The sequence below is a fragment of the Chiloscyllium plagiosum genome, unplaced genomic scaffold (genome assembly GCF_037043375.1).
Source record: "Chiloscyllium plagiosum isolate Xiang-an unplaced genomic scaffold, Cpla_swu_hap1 HiC_scaffold_2, whole genome shotgun sequence".
Taxonomy (NCBI): Eukaryota; Metazoa; Chordata; class Chondrichthyes; order Orectolobiformes; family Hemiscylliidae; genus Chiloscyllium; species Chiloscyllium plagiosum.
In genome coordinates, this window is record NW_028270140.1 from 76637100 (window position 1) to 76662281 (window position 25182).

The window sequence follows — 25182 nt, forward strand, 5'->3', positions numbered from 1 at the left end:
ACATTTTAGAAGTATACCAAATATGATCAATGTCCAGATTTTCATCCTCTACGTATGGGTTGAGATCAACTCAGTAAAAACAAGGACTGCAGATGCTGGAAACCAGAGTCTAGATTAGAATGGTGCTGGAGAAGCACAACAGGTCAGGCAGCATCCGAGGAGCAGGGAAATTGATGTTTCAGGCAAAAGCCCTTCATTAGGAATAGAGCTCTATTCCTGATGAAGGGCTTTTGCCCGAAACGTCAATTTTCCTGCTCCTCGGATGCTGCCTGACCTGCTGTGCTTTTCCAGTATTACTCTAATCTAGAGTATGGGTTGAGAATCAGGCAATTTTTTGTCATGATTCCACCTCCCGCCTGACAGTGCCAACTCATGCTATTTTTATGGCAGAGGTAGACTGATGTCAAATTCTAGCAGATTCTAGCAGCAGGCTGAAAGCGCAAAAGAAGTAGATGGATACCAAGGCAAGGAGGCTGGAGGTTCGAGAAAACAGCCAGTTCACTAGGACTTTGGCTCACTTCTGCGAATGGGCATTATGTACCTTGTGCTCCACACCCCTCATTCCTCCCCCACACCCAATCATGCCACCTCATATTCTCTACAAAGGACAGAATTCATGAACCCTATCATAACATTGGGAACTCTTTCATGGTCATGAAACTGTCAAAACAGTTCAAAATACTGCCATTCATTAATTTTAAAACTATAATCATCTAAGAAGCTGATAAAATTGACATAAAAAATAAAACTCACAATCTATTTCACAATTCTGTCAACAATCCTGATTGAAATTAATCCAGTAGTAGGTTTAGAGCTCAGACAAACATCACTTGCACAACTATGTTAACAAATCCTCCAGATCTGAAATATTAAACACTTTGAAGCTGGTTAAGAACTTGCTGGGTTGAATAGCTTGAAGCCTTTTGAAGCACTAGAACAGATAACCATTTACTCCAATGCTTGTGAGATTGAACAGATGGTTGGACTTTCGAACAAAGAAAATATTAAATTGCATATAATATGAACATTTAAAATCTTAATAACAGTCAATTCAGAAGAACATTTTACCAAACGCATAATGTACTCAAATACACCCAAACTTTCACAATGTTGGTCAAAGCCATTTAACTTATCATATCCCATTATATTACAAAACCCTGAAGGTGCCAACACATTTTGAACTTCTTATTAAAAGATTTGACTCCAGACTAAGCTTCCCCATGGTTTCTGACTTCCCTTGAGGTGGTTCGACTAACTTCTTGCAACAAATCAATCCAACTCTATGAAAATAACGGAGTTGCAAATGGCTAGTCCTGCAATGAAATGGGCAAGTATGGGACTGCAGCATAGGAGGCTCACTATCTGTGACTTAATGCCAGGGCCATTAAAAGCTTACAGCAGGAATGGGGCAGGAATCAGAGTCAAGTCCCTCCCCATTTTAAATCCCATTTGCCTCCATTCAAATAAGGATCAAGACATGAAAACTGACCCCATGGAAAAGACTTCTCAACCAACTAAAGAAATATTAAGGCAAGATCAGCAAGATTATATAAGCCTTTGATGAAAAGCACCAAAACATTTGATGACTTTTTATAATTCATGAAATGTGGGTGTCACTGGCAAGGTCAGCAGTTATTGCCCATTCTTCATTGCCTAGATGGCAGTTGAAAACCAATTATATTGTGGATCACGATTCACATGTATGCAGGACCAGGTAAGGATAACAATTTCCTTCCCTAAGAACACTAGTGAACCAGATGTCTTTTTTTCTGACAATTGACAGTGGTTATGTAGGTGCCATTTTAATGGATTCAAAAGATTACTATATGCCATGGTGTGCTTTGAATCCTAATTCCTAGAACATTAGCCTGGTGTTTTGGATTGCTAGTCCAATGACACATCATAAACACTGGAACTGGACTGATGGACATTTTTTCCTTTTTTGCACTAAATTAAAAGTACTGAGTCAGGCACATAGGTGAAAATTAAATTAGGAAGGTGACAGAAAATACCAAATTTTCTGTCAACATGCTTCATTTTTCAGGAATATAACTTCTTGTTCAGGTTGTTTTTTTGATGTCCACCCAGGTGCTCATTCATTACTAAAGCACAAAAGTAGCCTTGTTTTTTTTGCTACTTAGAATTTTGCAAACTTTACGACAGTGCAGTCACCTGTCAATTCTAAACCATGTCAGGTACAGACTCCAGTATCAGCAGTTTTGAGACAGCGAACCAAAAGCTTCAACTTTAGATGCACCTTTCTCAAATCATTCACTCAATGAAATGAATACTAAGTCTCAGATCAACATTCGCCAAATGATTTCTAATGTAACATGGTCATTGTCACGCAGAAGGTGTAAATAAATACCGCAGATTAGATTGTATTGGCAACAATTAATATGTTCAAAAAGAAAAGGATTACTTTTTCTTACCAGACCTACCTATTTCAGTCATTGTTACTCCAGGAGCCAGCTGACCATTTGTAAAAGAGCTATACGTAAACAAGTTTGGAACAGGGGTGAGGTCATAAATAGGCTCTTGTTTTATTTGCTTGATTCCAGCCATGTCTATCCCAGACTGATCTGGTGATGGTTGAGCAGAATCTACACTGTAATATCCATTAGCTCCCTCAGATTGTACTTTTGGAAGATCAATGACATGTCCATTTGAATAAGTGCCACCAATTTCGTTGTTCAGGTCTGTCAAGCCATTGCTGATGCTGTTTGTATAGACACGGGTGAGGGCTTCTGCCTCACCGCTCTGCTGCTGCCGTTGCTCTTGTAGTCTCTGTTGGTGCTTTTGGACTTCGGCATATAGACTGTCCCGCTGCTTCTTGGACATTCTCCCAAACTTTACAGCTGTGAAGGGAGCAAACAACAACAACAACAAAAAGAGGGTTTATTGTCAAGAAACTCGGAGTTGAAAGAATGTTTACTATTTCCAACCATCATAATCTCATAACGATGTCATCTAAAATACTAAAATCACTGACTTCTGGCCAAAAGGAACGGGATATTTGTCTTAGCATAGCGTCACATTGAATTACTTAAATATTACAGCAAAGAATTAGCCTAAATGGTCTGTCCACACACCAACTTCCTCCTACTGTATTCTAACTCCACGAGAGTAATCCTCAAAATCTTAAAATTTTTCCCTATTCTTACCATCACGAGACATTCCAAGGGCAAGACATTTCTGCAGGCGACAATGCTGACAACGATTCCGATTAGTTCGATCGATTAAACAGTTTCTCTGTCGAGGACAGGAGTAAGAGGCATTGTTCTGCTGACTCCTCCTAAAGAATCCCTAAAATAATAAGAGTCATAGGTTATATATATTTTTTAAATGTTATATTCATTTTCGAGATGTACTTCCAAGTTTGCTGCATGAATGATTTATTAAAGCAATCATATAAACCTGTCTTTGCATTGATATTTTTGAGATAAAGTAAATGCTTTAACAAGTAGAAATTCATTTTAACAAGTTTATAGAAAATCAGCTTGTATTTCACGTTAGGGTGAGATTTTGAAACCTGCTGCCAATGGAAACAGAGCAGTGAATTTAAGATGTGGTGAGTTTCTGTCCCATACCTATCGAAAGAGGAGCTAAAGATGGGAGTTTCTGTCTCTGTGAATAAAGAGCACTTCCATGAATATTGTTTTAATGTACACTTAAGGATCCTATTAATATACACAGGACCATCAACTACCATTTTCAGATTAGAATTTCAGAGTTCTAGAATTTTGAAGTTTCAGTTTCAAAGAGGAATCCAAAAGGTAAGTTTTATTTATTTATTTGTGTGTGGCAAGCCAGAAAGAACAGGAATGGGTTTTTTTTAGATTAGATTAGATTACTTACAGTGTGGAAACAGGCCCTTCGGCCCAACAAGTCCACACCGACCCGCCGAAGCGCAACCCACCCATACCCCTACATTTACCCCTTTAACCTAACACTACGGGCAATTTAGCATTGCCAATTCACCTGACCCGCACATCTTTGTGACTGTGGGAGGAAACCGGAGCACCCGGAGGAAACCCATGCAGACACGGGGAGAATGTGCAAACTCCACACAGTCAGTCGCCTGAGTCGGGAATTGAACCCGGGTCTCTGGCGCTGTGAGGCAGCAGTGCTAACCACTGTGCCACCGTGCCGCCCACAATCTGGTCTTCCAGATTGTATTAAAACATCATGAATTATTTCAACAATGGTTTCCTCTTTCTAGCCCCACTACATCCTAAGTCTGAGATCAGACTTCCAACAAAATAAACCTTCCAATAGACCTGGTCTCATGCAACAGATTCCAGCTGACATCTTTATGACTTAGATTAGATTCCCTACAGTGTGGAAACAGGCCCTTCGGCCCAACAAGTTCACATCGACCCTCCGAAGAGCAACCCACCCAGACCCATTCCCCTACATTTACCCCTTCACCTAACACTACGGGCAATTTAGCATGGCAAATTCACCTAACCTGCACATCTATGGACTGTGGGAGGAAACTGGAGCACCTGGAGGAAACCCAGGGAGAATGTGCAAACAGTTGACCGAGGCAGGAATTGAACCCAGGTCTCTGGTGCTGTGAGGCAGCAGTGCTAACCACTGTGCCACTGTGCCGTCCCCATATCGAGGTATCAGGTGACTGGCTGGAATATTCTGTTCACCCATCACCTGAACACCACCCTGAGAAACTTACTCCACAGTAATATTCAAATGCTGAATATTCCCATTTTTTGAAGCCTTCATAGGAGTATTACATACCGGAGATAATGACATAAAAGTCAGCCTGGTGAATAAGATTACTCCATATTTTCAAACACTAAAACAATTATGCTTTTGCATTTACTTGGCAAATCAGTCAACCTCAGTTTTCTGCTACCTAATGTAATACCCATGTCTGTAGTTGTTCTAAATTCTTCACTTCACAAAAGCATGTTTGACTTACCTTATGCTGTGAGACACATGAGATCAAGCAGGCGATATGTCAGCTGTGCTATAAAGAGGATGTATAAGACTTCAAGTAAACTCACGCACAGCAGATAGCATATGCCATAGTGAGTGACAAAGCAAAATAGGTCTTCCATCGATTTGAATGAGTATGAAACTGCTTTCAAGACAAACGTAATAATTGGTAACTGATCAAATAACTGTTGTGGTGAGTGAATTTGGCGTTAGTGATAAACCGGTGCATGAATTGAAGGAAGAATTTGCTCTGAAGAAGGTGCCAAAGAAAAATGCACAGTCAGAAGACAGGCCAGCCACTGGTCTCATAGTGAGAAGTGTGCATCATGTGCATATATATAAGAGCTCTGGAAAATTGTCAGGGTAGTTACATTATCCCACAAAATAGGTCAAAGTAAACAGAATCTAACTAAGATTTTAGACTATTAGCCAATTTGTGAAGTTGATTCAAGGAGTGGAACAATTTAGTGTAAAGTAGAAGACCAAGACTGTTGTGGTTCTGTTCGCCGAGCTGGGAATTAGTGTTGCAGATGTTTCGTCCCCTGTCTAGGTGACATCCTGAGTGCTTGGGAGCCTCCTGTGAAGCGCTTCTGTGATCTTTCCTCCGGCATTTGTAGTGGTTTGAATTTGCCGCTTCCGGTTGTCAGTTCCAGCTGTCCGTTGCAGTGGTCGGTATATTGGGTCCAGGTCGATGTGCTTATTGATTGAATCTGTGGATGAGTGCCAGGCCTCTAGAAAACTCATGTTGCTTGTCATCTGCGTGTGTGGCTACTAAGGATAGCTGGTTGTGTCGACACGCAGATGACAAGCATGAGTTCGACTGGGACAACACTACTATTATAGGACAAGCCAAACAGAGAACAGCCAGGGAATTCCTAGAGGCTGTTATTGATTGAATCAATAAGCACATCGACCTGGACCCAATATACCAGCCACTGCAACGGACAGCTGGAACTGACAACAGGAAGCGGCAGATTCAAACCACTACAAATGCCGGAGGAAAGATCACAGAAGTGCTTCACAGGAGGCTCCCAAGCACTGAGGATGTCACCTAGACAGGGGACGAAACGTCTGCAACACAAATTCCCAGCTCGGCGAACAGGACCACCACAACGAGCACCCGAGCTACAAATCTTCTCACAAACTTTGAAGACCAAAACTGCTCAAAGACTATCAAAGAACATGAAATTAAAATGACTAGCTACCAGTAATTCACCATCAGATAGTGGTAAAAACACAATTACCCATTAAGCCAACATGAATGAAGTGCTAGTAACTTTTGTTATGCCCTGCAGCCAAAGTATGGAGTGGAAGGGTTCAAGAAAAATTCTAATGAAAATAACAGGACATGAGATAACAAAATTCAAGGTGCTACTAGCTTGCACTTCTGATGGAATTAAATTAAAGTCTCCCATAATTTTCAACCATGCTAGACTAAATACACTGCACAAAACAGTTGGATCAATGTGGATGTACTGAACTTAATGATTGATAATGTCTGTGAAATTGGTGTGTCTGTGGCCTATATAAAAATGCAATTTATTAGTGTGTGATATGTTCAATTTCCATATAAACAATTAGATCAAGTAATGGCTGTTAGAAATAACATCCACATTGAGTTATACTGGAGAGTCTGACATCCATAGTTCAACTTTTGGAAATGTACTTCAGCAATGCATACAAGTTGACACCTATTTTGGAAGGATTTTTGGAGGCTTCATCAGTCAATTTATATGAACATCTATGGTGTGTACCTCAAATTAAAATCAATAAAAGTCAAGAATATGCACTCATCCCCATATATTCCACTGACCTCCATTCCCTTTCATCTTAGAAATAATGGATTGTTCACAGCACAACTGTTTACAACCTAACACCTTCAAAATGTACTCATTGTAGACTCAGACATTGCATTGTCTATTAGTATAAATACCTTGTACCTTCTTCTCAGTAAAGCAATGTCAGTCCTCCTTGACTTCTCACAATGAAATGCCCCAAGCTTACTATCAGGTAGGCTTCAGAACAGGTAATTTATCTTCTTCATTTTCCCTAAATTTAGGCTACAGTCTCAAAATATAACAAACTCAGATCTCAACTGTAGCACTTTCAAACTTCATCAAACATTCATCTATGCCACCCAAGGCTTGAAGACTATTGTGACAGCTTGAATATCCACCTTCTCTCCATAGAATGTGTTGCACTCCCCAAATTCATGCTCATCTATCCTGGTCATAAATAACCAAGTTTGTAACAGTGACTTTCCACTTCAACCTCCTTGCAGCTTTTGATATGATCAACAGCACCAATTGCCTCTATTGTTCGGCTCAGTGAGGCAGTCCATGTTTGATTTTGCTCTTACTTATCCAATCATTGTCAAAGCATCTCTCGTAATGAGCTCTCATCCTGCCACCATCCTGTTACTATCAGAATGTCTGAGGGATATATGCTTTGTCACGTCTTTGATCTTAATGAAAAATTACATTAGCAGACATGATTCTACACTGAGTTTCACATAGGTTCTACCTCTCTAGACTCATTCATTGCTTTGTTGTCAGACTGCTTGTCCACTACCTAATCTTAGATAATTCGCAGTGTGCTCCAGCAAAGCACAAGAAGCACATATGATTGCCTTCAGATCTCAAGCTCTGCACTCTTGTAATGACTCCAACCCCCTCCCTTGTAAGTTGTATTAATTTTAAAATGAACCTATTCAAGCCTGTCATGACACTTCCACACTTATCAAATCCTGAGGTGGGACTTGAACCCAATCTCCTGGCTCAGGGGTTGAGACACAACTACTGTATGACCAAGCCCACTTTGTAAATTGCAGCTATTTTCTAATCAACCTGTTGAGAGATATGAACCAGACTTTATAAAAAAATCTTAAAGTAAGGGAACACTTAGGAAGCAGCGATCATAATATGGTAGAGTTCAGTCTGCAGTTTGAAAGAGAGAAGGCAAAATCGGATGTAATGGCGTTACAGTTAAGTAAAGGTAATTATGAGGGCATGAGAGAGGAACTGACAAAAATAGACTGGAAGCAGAGCCTAGCAGGGAAGACAGTAGAACAAAAATGGCAGGAGTTTGTGGGTAAAATTGAGGACACTGTACAGAGGTTCATCCCCAAGAAGAGAAAGATTATCCGGGGAGGGATTAGACAGCCATGGCTGACAAAGGAAGTCAGGAAATGTATCAAAGAAAAAAAGAGAGCCTATAAAGTGGCCAAGAGCACTGGGAAATCAGAAGATTGGTAAGGCTACAAAAACAAACAGAGGATAACAAAGAGAGAAATAAGGAAGGAGGGGATCAAATATGAAGGTAGGCTCGCCAGTAATATTAGAAATGATAGTAAAAGTTTATTTCAATACATAAGAAACAAATGACAGGCAAGAGTAGACATTGGGCCACTTCAAACTGATGCTGGAAGCCTAGTGATGGGAGATAAGGAAATAGCAGGAGAACTTAATAAGTACTTTGCGTCAGTCTTCACAGTGGAAGACATGAGTAATATCCCAACAATTAAAGGGAGTCAGGGGGCTGAGTTGAGTATGGTTGCCATTACAAAAGAGAAAGTGTGAGAAAAGCTAAAAGGTCTTAAAATTGATAAATCTCCTGGCCCTGATGGGTTCCAAAAGGCCTTTGATAAGGTGCCACACGGGGGGCTGCTGAGTAAGGTGAGGGCCCATGGTGTTCGAGGTGAGCTACTGGTATGGATTGAGGATTGGCTGTCTGACAGAAGGCAGAGAGTTGTGATAAAAGGTTCTTTTTCGGAATGGCAGCCGGTGACGAGCGGTGTCCCGCAGGGTTCAGTGTTGGGGCCGCAGCTGTTCACATTATATATTAATGATCTGGATGAAGGGACTGGGGGCATTCTAGCGAAGTTTGCCGATTATACAAAGTTAGGTGGACAGGCAGGTAGTACTGAGGAAGTGGGGAGGCTGCAGAAGGATCTAGACAGTTTGGAGGAGTGGTCCAGGAAATGGCTGATGGAATTCAATGTGAGCAAATGCGAGGTCTTGCACTTTGGGAAAAAGAATAGAAGCATGGATTACTTTCTAAACTGTGAGAATATTCGTAATGCCAAAGTACAGAGAGATCGGGAGTGCTAGTTGAGGATTCTCTAAAGGTAAACATGCAGGTTGAGTCCGTGATTAAGAAAGCAAATGCAGTATTGTCAATTATCTCAAGAGGGTTGGAATATAAAAGCACTGTTGTGCTACTGAGACTTTATAAAGCTCTGGTTAGGCCCCATTTGGAGTACTGTGTCCAGTTTTGGTCCCCACACCTCAGGAAGGACATACTGGCACTGGAGCGTGTCCAGCAGAGATTCACACGGATGATCCCTGGAATGGTAGGTCTAACATATGAGGAACGGCTGAGGATCCTGGGATTGTATCCATTGGAGTTCAGAAGATTAAGGGGAGATCTAATAGAAACTTACAAGATAATACATGGCTTGGAGAGGGTGGATGCTCGGAAATTGTTTCCGTTAGGCGAGGAGACTAGGACCTGTGGATACAGCCTTAGAATTAGAGGGGATAAATTCAGAACAGAAACGCGGAGATATTTCTTCAGCCAGAGAGTGGTGGGCCTGTGGAATTCATTGCCACAGAGTGCAGTGGAGGCTGGGACGCTAAATGTCTTCAAGGCAGAAATTGATAAATTCTTGATGTCACAAGGAATTAAGGGCTACGGGGAGAATGCGGGTAAGTGGAGTTGAAATGCCCATCAGCCATGATTAAATGTTGGAGTGGACTCGATGGGCCGAATGGCCTTACTTCCGCCCCTATGTCTTATGGTCTTATGGATATTATTGCATACCTCTGGAACAGGTGGGATTTGAATCAGGGAATTTTTAGTGTGGTATCAATTAGACTACCACTACACAATGAGAGTCCCTCCTTGAAAATTGTATAAGTGCTGTTTATTATGTTCAGATGCTGGACATGAAATAGGGATTCATTTGTGTTCTTACATAAAGGACCATGCTAAAATTATAGTTAAAACCCAAAAGATCTGCAGATGCTGTAAATCAGAAACAAAAACAAAGTATCGGAAAAGCTCAGTAGGTCTGGCAGCATCTGTGGAGAGAAATCAATTAACGTTTTCGGGTTGAGTGACCCTTCCTCAATTCAGGAAGGGTGACTCGACCAGAAACGTTAACTCTGAATACTCTCCACAGATGCTACCAGACCTACTGAGCTTTTCCAGCAATTTCTGAAACTGTAGTTGTTAGGTTTGGAAGTGCAAGCTGGCAATTTTATGGAAATAAAAATGTGGAAGTATTAATGATTAAGATTGAATTCTATCCTTCACTGTCTGGCTTGAAGCATTGCTAATCTCTTGAAACTGAACCAGACTATTCATAATCTGAGCATCCTATTCAAATCCCATAATCTCTATCACAAAACAATCTGAATTTTACTTCTGTAATATTACCCATACTTCAGCATTTTTGATGTGAATCATTTACCAATTAGAGTTCATAATTTATTTTTACAGGGGCCTTCTTGCTGACTTCCTATTCTTCACCCTCCAGAAATGTTGTGTTACCTAAAACCATCCTTTTAATTCCCTATTGTGCTGAGCAGGATTTGCTGCATCCGCCCTATCTTTGTTGATGTATTTTGGTCCCAATTTTAAAATTGTCAGGCTTCTGTTTAAAAACATTATTACCTGACCATTCCAAACAATGCAAACTAACCCCATCACATCTTCTAATCTCTCTGGGGATAGCATTGTGATGGTAATGCATGGTTAACACACACCTGAAGGTCGAGATGCAGGCAATGTGCTATCTTCATGCAACCTGCTCATTCAATAGGTGCAGCATTAAAATGTGTGTTGACTACATGCATTTGCAAGGGACTCAAAAATGCCTAATGCTGGCCTTTACATCTGAACGGAGAAGTCAACTGTTTTGCAGAATATGCTGAGAGTCATAAAGAGAATGAAACTGGGATAGTAACTGAGTAATTACACAAGATGCAAAAGGGTGAATTCTACTGTTTTCAGATGTGCACTAGAACCTTGGATGGAAGAAATGAAAACGAGGAGAGGGATTTGTTAAATACAGGGGGTTTGGAGGGTCTACACACACAGAGATTCAAAATAAAGTGTGAGTAGATATCAGAGGTGGTCAATGGCAGTAATCCAATCTGAACAGTGGTACTGCAGTACCATAAGGAATTCAATGACCTTACAATGAGATGTCAAACCTGGCCAGGCAATGCAGGATCACAAAGGAGAAAGTGAAGATGAAGACACCACGTTGAAATAGTTTGAGATTCATTTGCAGCTGCCAGGTTAGTTACTGATGTTGTGCAGATCTCAGAGGTTTGATTAGAGGTGAGATCTGCATGTGGTAGGACACATCAGGCATGAGTGGGTTACCAGCTAATTTATGTTTGATATCAAGGAGCAGGAAATCGTTCAGCATTAACTTGGCATTGGGCTATATGTGGGGCTTGGAGTCCATCAATACCAAAAGGAAAATGGTGGCCAACTCTGTTTTCACATTTGTAAATCTGATTAAAATGCAGTACCTGATGGTGAAAAGACAATTTCCACATGCAAATCGGACTGCTGTCACGCAAGGCCAACTTACTGCCATGTAAACTCAGACTTCTACTTTTATGACTGTGCATTAGCTGCTCAAAGGGCTTTACAACAGTCTTGTGACCTGCCCTTCAACAAAGGAATTTTTGAGACCCCATTCTAGTAAAGTAGCAGTACCTTGATACTCAAACGTACTGTACTGTCTCAGCATGACAGCATTTGTCCTCCAGCCCTGGCACCCAAGCGGAGATGGTGCACTCTTCAACTAGACTCTCTGGGTTTGCACATACTCTAGGCCAACCTTCACGACTATTTACAGGCTTATCCACCATTGTCAGCTGCCTTTCACAAAGCTGGTTGTGACCACCAATGTCAGAGCAAACCAGACCTCATGGAATACAGCCCCTAAGGGAATGTATTGCAATGATCAGTTTATATTTGTATGCAATATGGAATCATTTCACTTATAATACATTTATGGGTTGGAACATTTGTGTGGTAGATGTTCTTATTCTTGTACTATGGCCATGCAAACACTGTGATGCTAACGATAAAGGGAAGATTAAATGTGCGACTGTGAAGAGAATTAAAATTTATGGTTACCGGTAAATAACTCAAATTAATTTTTCATGGCAACTTGGCATTTGGTATTCCAGGTCCCTTCATCTTCCTTCTCATGCTTTACATTTCATTTGCTGACTGACTGTCTGTCTCTTCCGAAAGCACTGATATGCTCAAAGTGGTAAACTCACTTGTTTGCAATTTTTACCTTATTTTTCTTCTGGGCCTTTTAGACCTCTTCCCTGAATAGTGGGCATCAGATCTGCATCATTGCACCCTTGTGGTAAATTCTCAGATGACCCTCCTAGCACCTGGAATCGAGAATACCTTCCCTTATCACATGTTGCGGTATTTGCTAACTCAACAAGTAGTGCAGTGCTAGGTAAGGCTTGTTTAAGGTAGCTTTCTGCCACTAATCCTCCTTTGTCTTTGTACTGTCTTAGCCAATGATTAGTGGCATAGCATAAACCAAGTTATCTGTAAGAATAATAGGATGGTTATGGACAGGGATTTTAACTTTCCAAACATAGGCTGAGACTGCCATAGTGTTAAGGGTTTAGATGGAGATGAATTTATTAAGTGTTGAAAAGAATTTTTTCTGATTTAGTATGTGGGTGTTCCTATTAGAGAAGGTGCAAAACTTGACCTACTCTTGGGAAACAAAACAGAGCAGGTGACTGAGGTGTTAGTTGGGGAGCGCTTTGGGGCTAGCGACCATAATTCTATCAGTTTTAAAATAGTTTTGGCAAAGGATAGACCAGATCTAAAAGTTGAATTTCTAAATTGCAGGAAGGCTAATTTTGACCGTATTAGGAAAGAACATTCAAAAGCTGGCTGGGGGCAGATGTTCATAGGTAAAGGGACGATTGGAAAATGGGAAGCCTTCAAAAATGAGCATACGAGAGTCCAGAGACAGTATATTCCTGTTAGGGTGAAAGGAAAGGCTGGTAGGCGTAGGGAATGCTGGATGACTAGAGAAATTGAGGTTGTGATTAAGAAGAAAAAGGAAGCATATATCAGCTATAGACATCAGAGAATGAGTGAATCTTTAGAAGAATATAAAGGCAATAGAAGAAATATTTAAGAGGGAAATCAGATGGGCAAAAAGAGAACGGGAGATAGCTTTGACAAAGAGGGTTAAGGAGAATCCAAAGGGATTTTTATAAAAACATTTAAGGACAAAAGGGCAACTAGGGAGAGAACAGGGCACCTCAAAGGCAGCTGATGTGTTGAGCCACAGGAGATGGGGGAAAAATATGAAATTAGTATTTTGCATCAGTATTTACTGTGGAGAAGGACATGAAAGATATAAAACGCAGGGAAATAGATGGTAACATCTTGAAAAATGTCCATATCACAGAGGTGTTGGTGTTGGATGTCTTGAAATGCAAGTAGTAGTTAAAGCCCCCTGGACCTGATCAGGTGTACCCTAGAACACTATGGGAAGCTAGGGAAGTGATTGCTGGGCTTGTTGAGATACTTGTATCATTGATAGTCACAGGTGAGGTGCCAGAAGACTAAAGTTGGCTAATGTGGTACCACTATTTAAGAAAAGTGGTAAGGAAAAGCCAGAGAACTATAGACTGGTGAGCCTGACATCTGTGATGGACAAGTTGTTGGAGTGAATCCTGAGGGACAGGATTTATATGTATTTGCAAAGGCAAGGATTGATTAGGAATAGTCAATGTGGCTTTGTGCATGGGAGGTTTTGTAGAAGTAACAAAAATGGATTGATGAGGGCAGAGCGGTGGATGTGATCTATATGGACTTCAGTAAGGTGTTCGACAAGGTTCCCCAAGGAGACTGGTTAGCAAGGTTAGGTCTCAGGGAGGACTAGTGATTTGGATGCAGAACTGGCTTGAAGATAGAAAACAGAGGGCGGTGGTGGAAGCTTGCTTTTCAGACTAGAGGCCTGAGACCACAGGAGTGCCACAAGGATCGGTGCTGGGTCCACTACTTTTCATATTATTATATAACATTTATATAAATAATTTGAATGTGAACATAGGAGGTACAGTTAGTAAATTTGCAGATGACACCAAAATTGGAGGTCTAGTGGACAGCAAAGAAGGTTATCTCAGAGAACAATGAGATCTTGATCAGATGGGCCAATGGGCTGAGGAATGGCAGACAGAGTTTAATTTAGATAAATGCAAGGTGCTGCATTTTGGGAAAGCAAATAAAATGGTAAGATGGTGCTGAACAAAGAGACCTTGGAGTGCAGGTTCATAGTTCCTTGAAAGTGGAGTCGCAGGTAGATAGGATAGTGAAGAATGCGTTTGATATGCTTTCCTTTATTGGTCAGAGTATGGAGTATAGGAGTTGGGAGATCATGTTGCAGCTGTACAGGACATTGGTTAGGTCACTTTTGGAATATTGTGTACAATTCTGGTCTCCTTCCTATGGGAAGAATGTCGTGAAACTTGAAAGGGTTCAGAAAAGATTTACAAGGATGTTGCCAGGGTTGGAGGATTTGAGCTATAGGGAGAGGCTGAACAGGCTGGAGCTGTTTTCCCCAGAGCATGGGAGGCTGAGGGGTGACCACATAGAGGTTTATAAAATCATAAGGAGCATGGATAGGATAAATAGATAAAGTCTTTTCCCTGGGATGGGGGAATCCAGAACTAGAAGGCATGGGTTTAGGGTGAGAGTAGAAAGATATAAAAGGGTCCTAAAGGACAACTTTTTCAATGCAGAGGGTGGTGTGTGTGTGGAATGAGCTGCCGAAGGAAGTGGTGGAGGCGAGTACAATGACAGCATTTAAAAAGCATCTTGATGGGTGAATAGAAAGGGTTTAGAGGGATATGGGCCAAGTGCTGGTAAATGGGACTAGATTAGGTTTGGATATCTGGTTGTCAGGGACGAGTTGGACCAAAGGATTTATTTCTGTACTGTACTTCTCTATGACCATAGAGTGGTTACTGTAGTTGCACTGTTCCTGGATAACAAGGAGGTATATTTCATGGCAGCAGTAAGTACAACTACATTGGTCACGCATAACGAGTTGGACCTTAAGGACTTGTTGCAGATCTATCTGCTCCTTTACAGAGTCCAATTTTGTATCCAATATCCTTTCAATGGAACTCTTAGCTTGTCTCCCTCTGTTTATCAAACCAATGGCAGCTCTTACAGCTGCGGTCTTGGCATAATACTCTAAAATTCCTCCTCAACTCTCTGCAGCACTCTTTAAAAAAAATCCCTTAAGCACAATAATTTAAGCAAGTTTCTTATAACACCACGGAATATCTCCTTATGGGTTGCAACTTTTAAAAAAAATTATATGGCTGATTTGTTTTTCTACACTGAAGTCATTATATAGATTTAAGTTGTTGCTGAATTGTATTACTTTCCTAGTTTCTCTTGTTCTGTCGCACTGCCATGAAGAATGTGATTAATTTACTATCATAATCACTTCAACAACGTAGTAATATTTTCCTGTAACTATCCTCATGAAGAAAAGCGAGCAGTAAATGGACCTTGTAATATAGTCTTAATCCGTTCAAACCAGCTGCTCCAGGTTTGATTTGTGCTCTCTGCTGACTTAGTTGATCTAAGTCCAATAGCAATATGACTGCAAAAATTGGCATCTACATTTCTAGGCTAGGGAGAGGAAATAATCAGTCAGGATTCTTTTCCTTGATCGTAATTTTAAAATGTTTTCATGAAGTCTTGCCTATCAGAATTGTGTAACTTTCACTGGAACACATATGTTTTGACATGGTGAACCCCAGCTATGCTTGCTTGATATAGTCAGTCATTAATTAACCCACTAAAGTTTATCATCCAAACTTATATAATAGTCCCACTTTTAACTTAACCAACCCAGTGGAAAGAGCGAGCGTGTTTGGGTTGGTGTTAACATCTCATCCGATATTAATCTCCATTGATGAATACAGAAGTAAATTTGGACATGATGTAAAACAGGTGCCTGACCTGGACTTGTCAAATTCCTGCTGAGGGGGTAAGGTTAAACTCAGGCTCTGAGAGGCTGAATGAGCATTACTGCCTGTGGACTGAGTTTGGCACTCCAATAGGAGTTGAAGTGTAAATTGAATGGGAAAGAAGACAAAAAACTGATCTGCAATAGTTACCCTCTTGTCATTGAGCTTTGAAAATGTTACTTCAATTAATCAGGTAAAGTATACAGACTATGCTGTTTTACCTCTTTCTATTGATTGGTCAGGATCTCAACTGTTCTTTTCTCAGTGAGACGAATTAGACTGATGAATACTAAAGACTTGTATTAATGCAATAGCTTCAATTAATCAAGACACTTGTTAAATTGTTTTGCATGGGTGTAGACAGAATGAAACTAGTATTAATTTGTTGGCATAAAGACATAATGGATATGATGATACTAACTTTCACAACTGATGATCTGACTGCATAGTACATGAGCCATGAAGTTACATCTGTTTTATGTCTGGATGGGGCATTGGTTGAAAAAAAAGTGTCGAGCATATTGAGACTAAAGCATAAATCTGGCTTTGAAATGGACTTCTGACTGCCAGTACCCATCAGTTATTCCATTTAAACATGAACACAGTGAGAAATGTCAGCACTTTCACTGGGATTAAAGAGTTTTCTCTGAATCCAGTGTTGACATTGGTATTATTATTACAGGTGTACAGCACAAGACTGAATGGAGCTGCAAAGGAATTAAATAAAAATTACTTGAGATGTAGAGGATGAAACTGCTTGTTTAAAAAAAGATACTGGAAGGCAACTAAATGCAAAAAAAACTCATTATATTGGGAGCAAAATTCAACTGAGGATTCTTAATATCCATATTTAATAGAACAGTGTTAAGTTTGCAAGAAAAAAAATTCTTTTAATAATTCTACAATTCTTAAAATTTCTTTATATCTGTGGATTTACATTGAAGCTGACTTCAAAATATAAGCAGTGCATACCATCTGTGCTTCTGGAATGATTCCATAATATCTTTTTGAGAGCTTTTAGCAGCTGTGATCATTTGACAACTAATGATTCCGCTTTCATTTGTGTACTGTCTGTAAAGATGCCATTGGTTAGTAGATTGTCAGAGAAAAGAAAAAAAAGTGATCTGAAATTGATAAGTAAGTCACAGGAGCTTGGATTTGGTCAATGCTGTCTAACACATATGTCTGATCATTCTCATCAGCTATGTGACACCATGTTAGACACATGCACGAATTTTAGTACAATTTCTTTTTACATACATTCACATAATATATGCAAAAGTAATCCATCTTTATATATTTACTTAACATACATTGACCATCATTGAGTGGCCCATGGAAGCTAAGTAGTCGAACAATCCAAAATGAAAATCCTGGTACAGAAGCTTTTTGTCCTCAAATTAACATGGAATTAAAGTATTCACACATATGGTGTGTGAATATGGAAATTAAGAACTCATTCCCAGGTGCAGTATCCCCTGCTCATTGCTATTTGCTAATCAACAGGACAATTACCCATAAATGAATTCCTAATTAACCACAAGCTAGAGGGTTAATGTGTTGCACAAAATTGGCTTTGCATTATTTACTTAGCACCTTTGAAAAGGTGCTGCAGCGAAGGATTTTAAAACACCACTAAATAACTTGACAAGAGATCAGATGATCAGGTCAAGGAGGTTTGGAGCAGACTGCTCAGTACATTTTAAGTTGTCTCTGAAAGGAGCAAAGCAAGGTTGAAAATCAGAGAACAGCAGGAAGGGAACCCCAGAGCTTGGGACTAAAGCAACTAAAAGTACAGCCACCAATGGTGGAGAAATTACAATTGGGAATGTTGAAAATATCTGAACAGCAGAGTACAGATATCTTGGAGGATTGTAGAGCTAGAGATATTGACAGGTATTGGGAGGCACAAAACAAGATGAAAGTTAAAAACAAGTGTGACTTCACTGGGTGCCAGTGTAGGCCAACAAGTATGGGGTGACAGAAGATTTGCTGTGTGTTAAGACATGGGCAGCTAAAGTTTTGAATGACTGAGTTGACAAAGACATGCACATGGGAAACCGGCCAAATGTCTGTTGGAATAGTCAATTCTAGTAGTAACAAAGCTTTGAATTGGGGGCAGTAATTTTCAAGTGATAAAGGTTCCTGCCGCAACGCCAATTAAAAAGGCAATGGTGAAAGTATCTTGGCAATTGCAGCAGCTGTACAGCAACTTTATGAAAAAAGACAGGAAGCTAGGAAAGGTTGGATAGCTCATTAATTCAAGATGACATTTATACGTTAGTGAGCAATGATAAGTTCAAAAGATCAAGATGTTAAATCAGTCTTAGTAGAATGAAGAAACAGAAAACGTAGGAGGTCACACATGGGAGTAGTTTATTAGCGTACTTTCTTGGAGGAGGGACTTATCTTACAAAGAAAGGTTGAAAAAGGTTGGGCCTGTTGGGGTGTCATGGCAGAGCCAGTTGATTGGATGATATCAATTTTTGTGACAAAGAGGTTCACAAGCTCCTCACACTTTAAGGTGAAGGAAGGGGAAAATGGGTTTTAAAAAGGTTCTTTCTTCTAACCAAGAGAATTCCAGGGTTATGCTGGAATAATGAACAGATGAAAGCAGGATCCAATATTGTTGCAAGTGGTCCACACAGATTTACAAATTTCTATTCAAGTTTGTATCTCTTGGAGTTAAAGATTCCAACATTCAAGTCACTGAGATTGACTACTTTCTGAATGTGGCCAAGTTTGGACATGTTCACTTGGTCTGTACCATCATGTACCCCTGTGTAGATGGACAGATGTCTGAATGAGTTGAATACATTATTTTATCTAGTATCTTAAAGTATGGCTTTAAGAGTTCTATTTAGCCCTTATTTGTTTTTAGGAAGAAGGATTGAGGCAGATGTACTGAGCAGTCTGCTCCAAAGCCAATAAAGTAAACAGTTTGTGAGTCCTTGAGTTGTTTTTTTTAAATAGGAACAATAGAAGTAGCCAGAATGGGTGGGGTCAAGCTCCCACAGAACAAGTTTTAAAAAAAAATCTTAGCCTTCAGGAGCAGGTGCTGGGGTCTTGAAGTTGAATATGAGCTGCTTTTCCTCTGTTACAGCTAAAAGCTGGGGGTTCTCTTCCTGCTGCTAGAGTTGCATGCAAGACATTCTATGTTACTCTATTTGCCTTTGCCAAAGGAGTGTTTATGGGAATGTCACTATATTGGAACAGTTACTGTTCAGTAATTAAATAATTTATCAGAAAACTTAACAACAATAGAGTTGCTATTTCAATTCTTTTGTTAACTTTTAACTATAGTGTATGAATAAAGTATGTTTTGTTTCAAGAGTGGTAATTTGACCAATCAAATTGCACCTAGAACACAATGCCTGACAAATGCCTTTAAAACAAGAAAAAGTAAGGGTCTAAGCTATCTTCATGCATTTTGATGGGACATTGTATGGTCCCAAAACAAAAATGGTTTTTAAAATTTGCTCTTTTGGATTTCAGTTAGTCTACATGAAAGGTTGCAATTAACCACTGTAAGCAAATTATGTAAACTGCAATATTCAATTGAAGTAAACTCTTATACAACCGATCACGTCTGCACAGGCAGGAACCTTTTGCTTGTGCATTTGGTACACAGGGGTTATTCTGAAACAGCGCACAGCCAACATAAGCCTTGCTTGCAGGCAGCCTGAGTTGTTGATTTGAACCTACAATATTGTACACCTCTATCAGATCTGAGTTCCTTGAGAATAGCTCTCCTTAGTGGGAAAATAGATCATGCAGTTACACCTAGAGTGTCAACACAGCTCCAAGAGTCATAGATTCATAGCGATGTACAGCATGGAAACAGACCTTTTGGTCCAATCCATCCATGCCGACCAGATACCCCAACCCAAATTAGTCCCACCTGCCAGCACCCGGCCCATATCCCTCCAAACCCTTCCTATTCATATACCCATCCAAATGCCTCTTAAATGTTGCAATTGTACCAGCCTCCACCACATCCTCTAGCAGATCATTTCATACACGTACCACCCTCTGCGTGAAAAAGTTGCCTCTTAGGTCTTTTTTATATCTTTCCCCTCTCATCCTAAACCTATGCCCTCTAGTTCTAGACTCCCCGACCCCAGGGAAAAGACTTTGTCTATTTATCCTATCCATGCCCCTCATAATTTTGTAAACCTCTATAAGGTCACCCCTCAGCCTCCGACGCTATTTGAGAACATGTTCCTATTGCATCATCTGTTTCTTCTTCAACTTTACCTCGTTTCTAAATTCCTGGGAAAAAAAATCCAGTTTGTTCTCAACATATTCAACTGGCTTGGACTACTTGAAGAAATGGAACATTTACAAAGCAGTTACAATGATATTCCAAGAGGTTTTTAATTCTTAAAGCATTGAGTTAGTATAATGATTCTTTCCAAAGGCCCTCTATGGATCACCATCTTGAAGTGTGTTCTGATAGTCGTTCGATCAAAGTCATTGGGAACTCTTTGTCTACTGCCTCCCCCTTATGTTGTCACTATGGGTGGTTCTACCTGGAGCGAAGTGTGGTTTTAAAAAAAAATCAACAGCAAACTAGGCATAGAAAGTCTGTGCATCTCACTAGCTGTGAAAGCATAAGGTGGTTTGCAGTGGCAAGCTATCCACTTGATGACAGCTTGATGACATCACCAAAATTCAACCAGAAAAACTGTGCGCACACTGATGCTGCTACATCTCTGGACTGTACTACTCCCATGTTTTCAAGCCTGCATTATCTCTTTGGATTTTTGCCTCCCATGGGTTCTGGGTATTGGGTATCTGTACTGTACTCTTGAAGCCACTGAACCTTGCTAGACTGGTCCTGCTTGGTGGAGCCTGTGACATCTTTATATGTGCCTCGAGTAACTTTTTCTCACTATCAGTATGCCCTGTAAATTCTTTATTTACATTCAAATATACAGAATACTGATTACAGCTCTTTGGTACATTCTTGGAGTCTTGAAAGCACATGCCTGTTGGTGTCAGTGTACATGATCATTATTGGGAGAAAGTGAGGACTGCAGATGCTGGAGATCAGAGCTGAAAATGTGTTGCTGGAAAAGCGCAGCAGGTCAGGCAGCATCAAAGGAGCAGGAGAATCGACGTTTCGGGCATGAGCCTGAAGAAGGGCTCATGCTCGAAACGTCGATTCTCCTGCTCCTTGGATGCTGCCTGACCTGCTGCGCTTTTCCAGCAAAACATTTTCAGTACATGATCATTATTAACTTGTTTAGAGTTAGGGTAGAAGCCTATTTATTTTCCATTATGTTGCAGTGTCGATAACATCAGCAGTGTTGCCATGTTAAATAAAGTCCTACACAGGCTTCTACAAGGGCTCATGTGCCAATTTATGAGGCAGCTGCTGGCAGGAACAAGGACATGGCTGGGAACTGAGTGTCTCTAGACAAGCATCTGCTCAAAAGGTGACAGATGCATGACAGTTGCAAGTCCCTGTGTTGGGACAGAGGTCCCATTGTCATCGGCACTGACATACTGAACCCGCTGCCTGCCCTCACCTGCTGTTGGCCCCAATATCCCATCTCACCTGTGATTTCAATCTACCTTAAGCACTATATCACCTTCCTGGCATGTTCCCCACCTGGTAATGTATGCACCTGGCAACCTCACCACCTGGCGTCCTACCCAATCAGCAATATATACACCTGGCATCCATACACCAGACCCATCTGTCATCCTAATCCCACACTTACCTAATATACACACCCTTCCAAAAAACAGCTGTCTAAATGACTGGCTGTTGTGCTGGATATCTAAATGTCAGAACACAGCTCACTTCCTGCTGTAAAAAGGGATTGTGGTTGGACTTGCCCCAGCTATTCTGCATTATGAGGGAAGTGATTGACATCAGGTATGCTCTGCACTTCTGAGGGAGTTGTCTTTATAATTCCAATTATTCGGTGGAAATGGAGTTCAATTCTCACGTGCAAATAAAATAGGATTGGAGTAGCAATCTGAATGCAATTGCCAATTTTTAGAATATTTGGGTCAGTAGGCATGGCCTCATTCTGTCTTGTGCCAGAGGAGAAATACAAAACCACATGGAGTATTCTAGATCAAAGCACTAGCACCTCTTGGATGTTTTAAGCCAATGACATAACTTAACTCTGCATCATTCGATCCCTGCAGAGTACTGACATCTTGTTTGACTGGTAATGAGCAAGGGCCTAGTATAAAGACAGCACACGTCCAAGTCCAAGGAGGAAGATCATCAATGCAACTGCACTTTAATATCCCAACCAAAGAGACAACTTCCAGTAGTAGCTCATAACCAATCTGGAAAGCATTCACACACCTAACTCCATTTCAGCACATTGGGAGTAAACATATACCACCCTGTGTCCAGACCATTGGTCAACACAACTTGTTCAATCAAAAGTGAAATTGAAATGTGACATCCTGGAAAAAAATGAACTATCTTCATTGTCTGACAGAACAACCAAAAATCACAACTCAAGAAGGCAGCATTCCAACACCTCAGGGCTGACACTCAAAAGACCAATCTTGAAGAGAAAGGATAAGTGATGGGAAGGGAAAGCCTGAGAAAACCAGTAATATGCCGACCATCATGACACGCAAAGGTTTTTTTTGAAGCCATCAGCACTATCTATAAAATAAAGAAAAGAAACAATATTCCCTTTACTCACAGGGTAGCTTGTCTCTTCTTAAAGAAGAGAATGAAATCTGTCAATCCTGGAAGGAACAGTTTCAACACTTCTGAACCTTGAATCCACAGTAGCAGCTGATATTGTTCAGATTATCCCTCAGTGCCCTATCGTAGAATCCATAGATGGGCCACTAATTGGGAGAGACAGCAATAAGCAAACAGATGAAAACTCGAAGCCCGTGACTCTGACAGCATTCCAGCTGGCCAGATTTTGCTCACAGAGATTCCATATACTCAACTTGCAATTCAGCAGGAAAATGACCGATCCTAATTTCAGCAATGTGACAATCCTAAATATCATAAAGAGGGTTTAAAACATGTTGTGGAGACTATTAAGGTACTTTCCTGTTGTCCATAACATGCATTCTCCTGAATTACAGAGTCATAGAAGCAGATCTATCAGTCCAGTTCGTTCATACCAACAAGCGTACCAAAAGCCTTCTTCACCAACCTGTCTACTTGTGATTCCACTTTCAAGGAACTATGCACTTGTGTAGTCCCCACAGCCCTATCATTAAGTAGATTAGTGCTGTCCTGATTGGCCTTACCAAAATGCAACACCTCATATTTATCTAAATTAAACTCCATCTGCCACTCCTCAGACCATCGGCCCATCTGATCAAGATCCCATTGTAATCTGAGGTAACCTTCTTCACTGTCCACTACACCTCCAATCTTGGTGCCGTCTGCAAATTTACTAACCATAATACCTATATTTACAACCAAATAATTCATACAAATGATGAAAAGCAGTGGACCCAGCATTGATCCTTTTGGTACACTGCTGGTTACAGGCCTCTAGTCTGAAAAGCAACCCTCCACCACCACCTTCTGTCTCCTATCTTCATGCCAATTTTGTATCTAATTGGCTAGCCCCCTTGGAGTCCATGTGATTTAACCTTGCTAACCAGTCTTCCATGCAGAACCTTGTCAAACACCTTGCTGAAGTCCATATAGACAATGTCTACTGCTCTGCCGTCATCGATCTTCTTTGTCAATTGTTCAAAAACCCAATCAAGTTCGAGAAACACAATTTCTCATGCACAAAGCAATGTTGACTATAAAATTGTTGACTTTTTGTGGCAGAGCAAATTTTCCTAGAGACACAGGTTTCTGACCTTCCAGAGGAATCTCTGACCTGGCCTTATTGCCAGGCAAATTCAAGAAAAATGTTAAAAACCCCACAAGAAAGTCTTCACTATATTCATCAATCTGACCAAAGCATTTGTTTCAGTAAATCATGAAACTCTGGATTGCTTCCCAGAGATTTGGCAGTTCTAAGATGCTTCATCATGGTATATCAGCAACTGTGGAGTGGGAGATCTGAAGCAACACTTTCAAAATATACATCGACATTAAGCAAGATTTTGTGATAGCCCCAACTAATTATAATCTATGGGACAATGTCTATTCACTTTTTTCAAAAATTCATTCATGGAATATTGGCATCCCTGCCTAGGTCAGCATTTATTACCCAGAGGACAGTTAAGAGTCAACCACATTCCTATGGGTCTAGAGTCACATGTAGACTGGGTAAAGATAGCAGTTTTGTTCCCTAAAGGACATTAGTGGACATAAGTGACTGGTTGTTAACCGACATTTGGTACCTATTTCATGGTCATCATTAAACACTTAATTCCAGAGTCTTTTTCAAAAAATTGAATTCAGATTCCATCATCTCTTGTGGCAGGACTTGAACCCTGGTTCCAAGAACAGTACCTTTGGTCTCTGATTAATAGTTCAGAAACAATACCGTCAGGCTGTCACCTCTCCCTAATCAACTGCTCTCTGGTATGCATATTAACTACCACATAGATGAAAAACTGTTTCATCTGTTTTCCCTTCTGGCCCATACTAAACCGATCATCATAACACACGACATCCATTATGCACATTGACAGCAGTGTCATTGCCCAACTCTGCATCAGGTTTACAAACCACTTAATTTCTTCAATTCTGCTTACAAGACACTTGGCTTGTTGGCAAAATAAAACCTCACATGCAATCCTAGTCAAATATCCCATCTCCAATATATATTAAGTGTGAGGTACTGGAATACGTTAGGCACTTCTCTTACCTTGGCACAATCTGTCATCTAACAGCTCACAATTGATGAAGAGATCCAGCACAATTGATGATGCGCCATCTCAGCCTTAAGACGGTGAACATTGACAATAAAGACCCTCAAATAAAGAAATGCCCTCATGTACAAATTAGTTGTCATTACTATCCCCCTGAACTGTCGTAATATCTTGACTATGCATCAACATGTAAGATGCAATGCCCCCACCACATTCTTTGGATTAAATGACAAGATTGTTGAGTAAATGTTAGTGTCCTTATTGAAGTTAGCAATCAGGCTAAACTCCAGCAAAACCAAATGGACTGGATTCAGTGTCCAGATAGCTGAAAAAGAATGTCCCCAGCCAGGTCCTGTTCTCCTAACTTTAAATGGCAAAA

At 40.4% G+C, this 25182-nt stretch overlaps 1 protein-coding gene across 3 annotated transcripts in view; it reads right to left on the reverse strand.

Moving 5' to 3' along the window:
* Positions 1-25182, reverse strand: part of rorb (RAR-related orphan receptor B) — a 262305-nt gene that overhangs the window by 57383 nt on the left and 179740 nt on the right. For all 3 annotated transcript variants that reach the window (XM_043712184.2, XM_043712175.2, XM_087997921.1), the window contains exons 3-4: positions 3165-3306; positions 2442-2858 (exon numbers count right to left, since the gene is read on the reverse strand). In XM_043712184.2, the coding sequence (XP_043568119.1) occupies positions 2442-2858; positions 3165-3306 (559 nt within the window). The remainder of the gene's footprint in view (positions 1-2441; positions 2859-3164; positions 3307-25182) is intronic.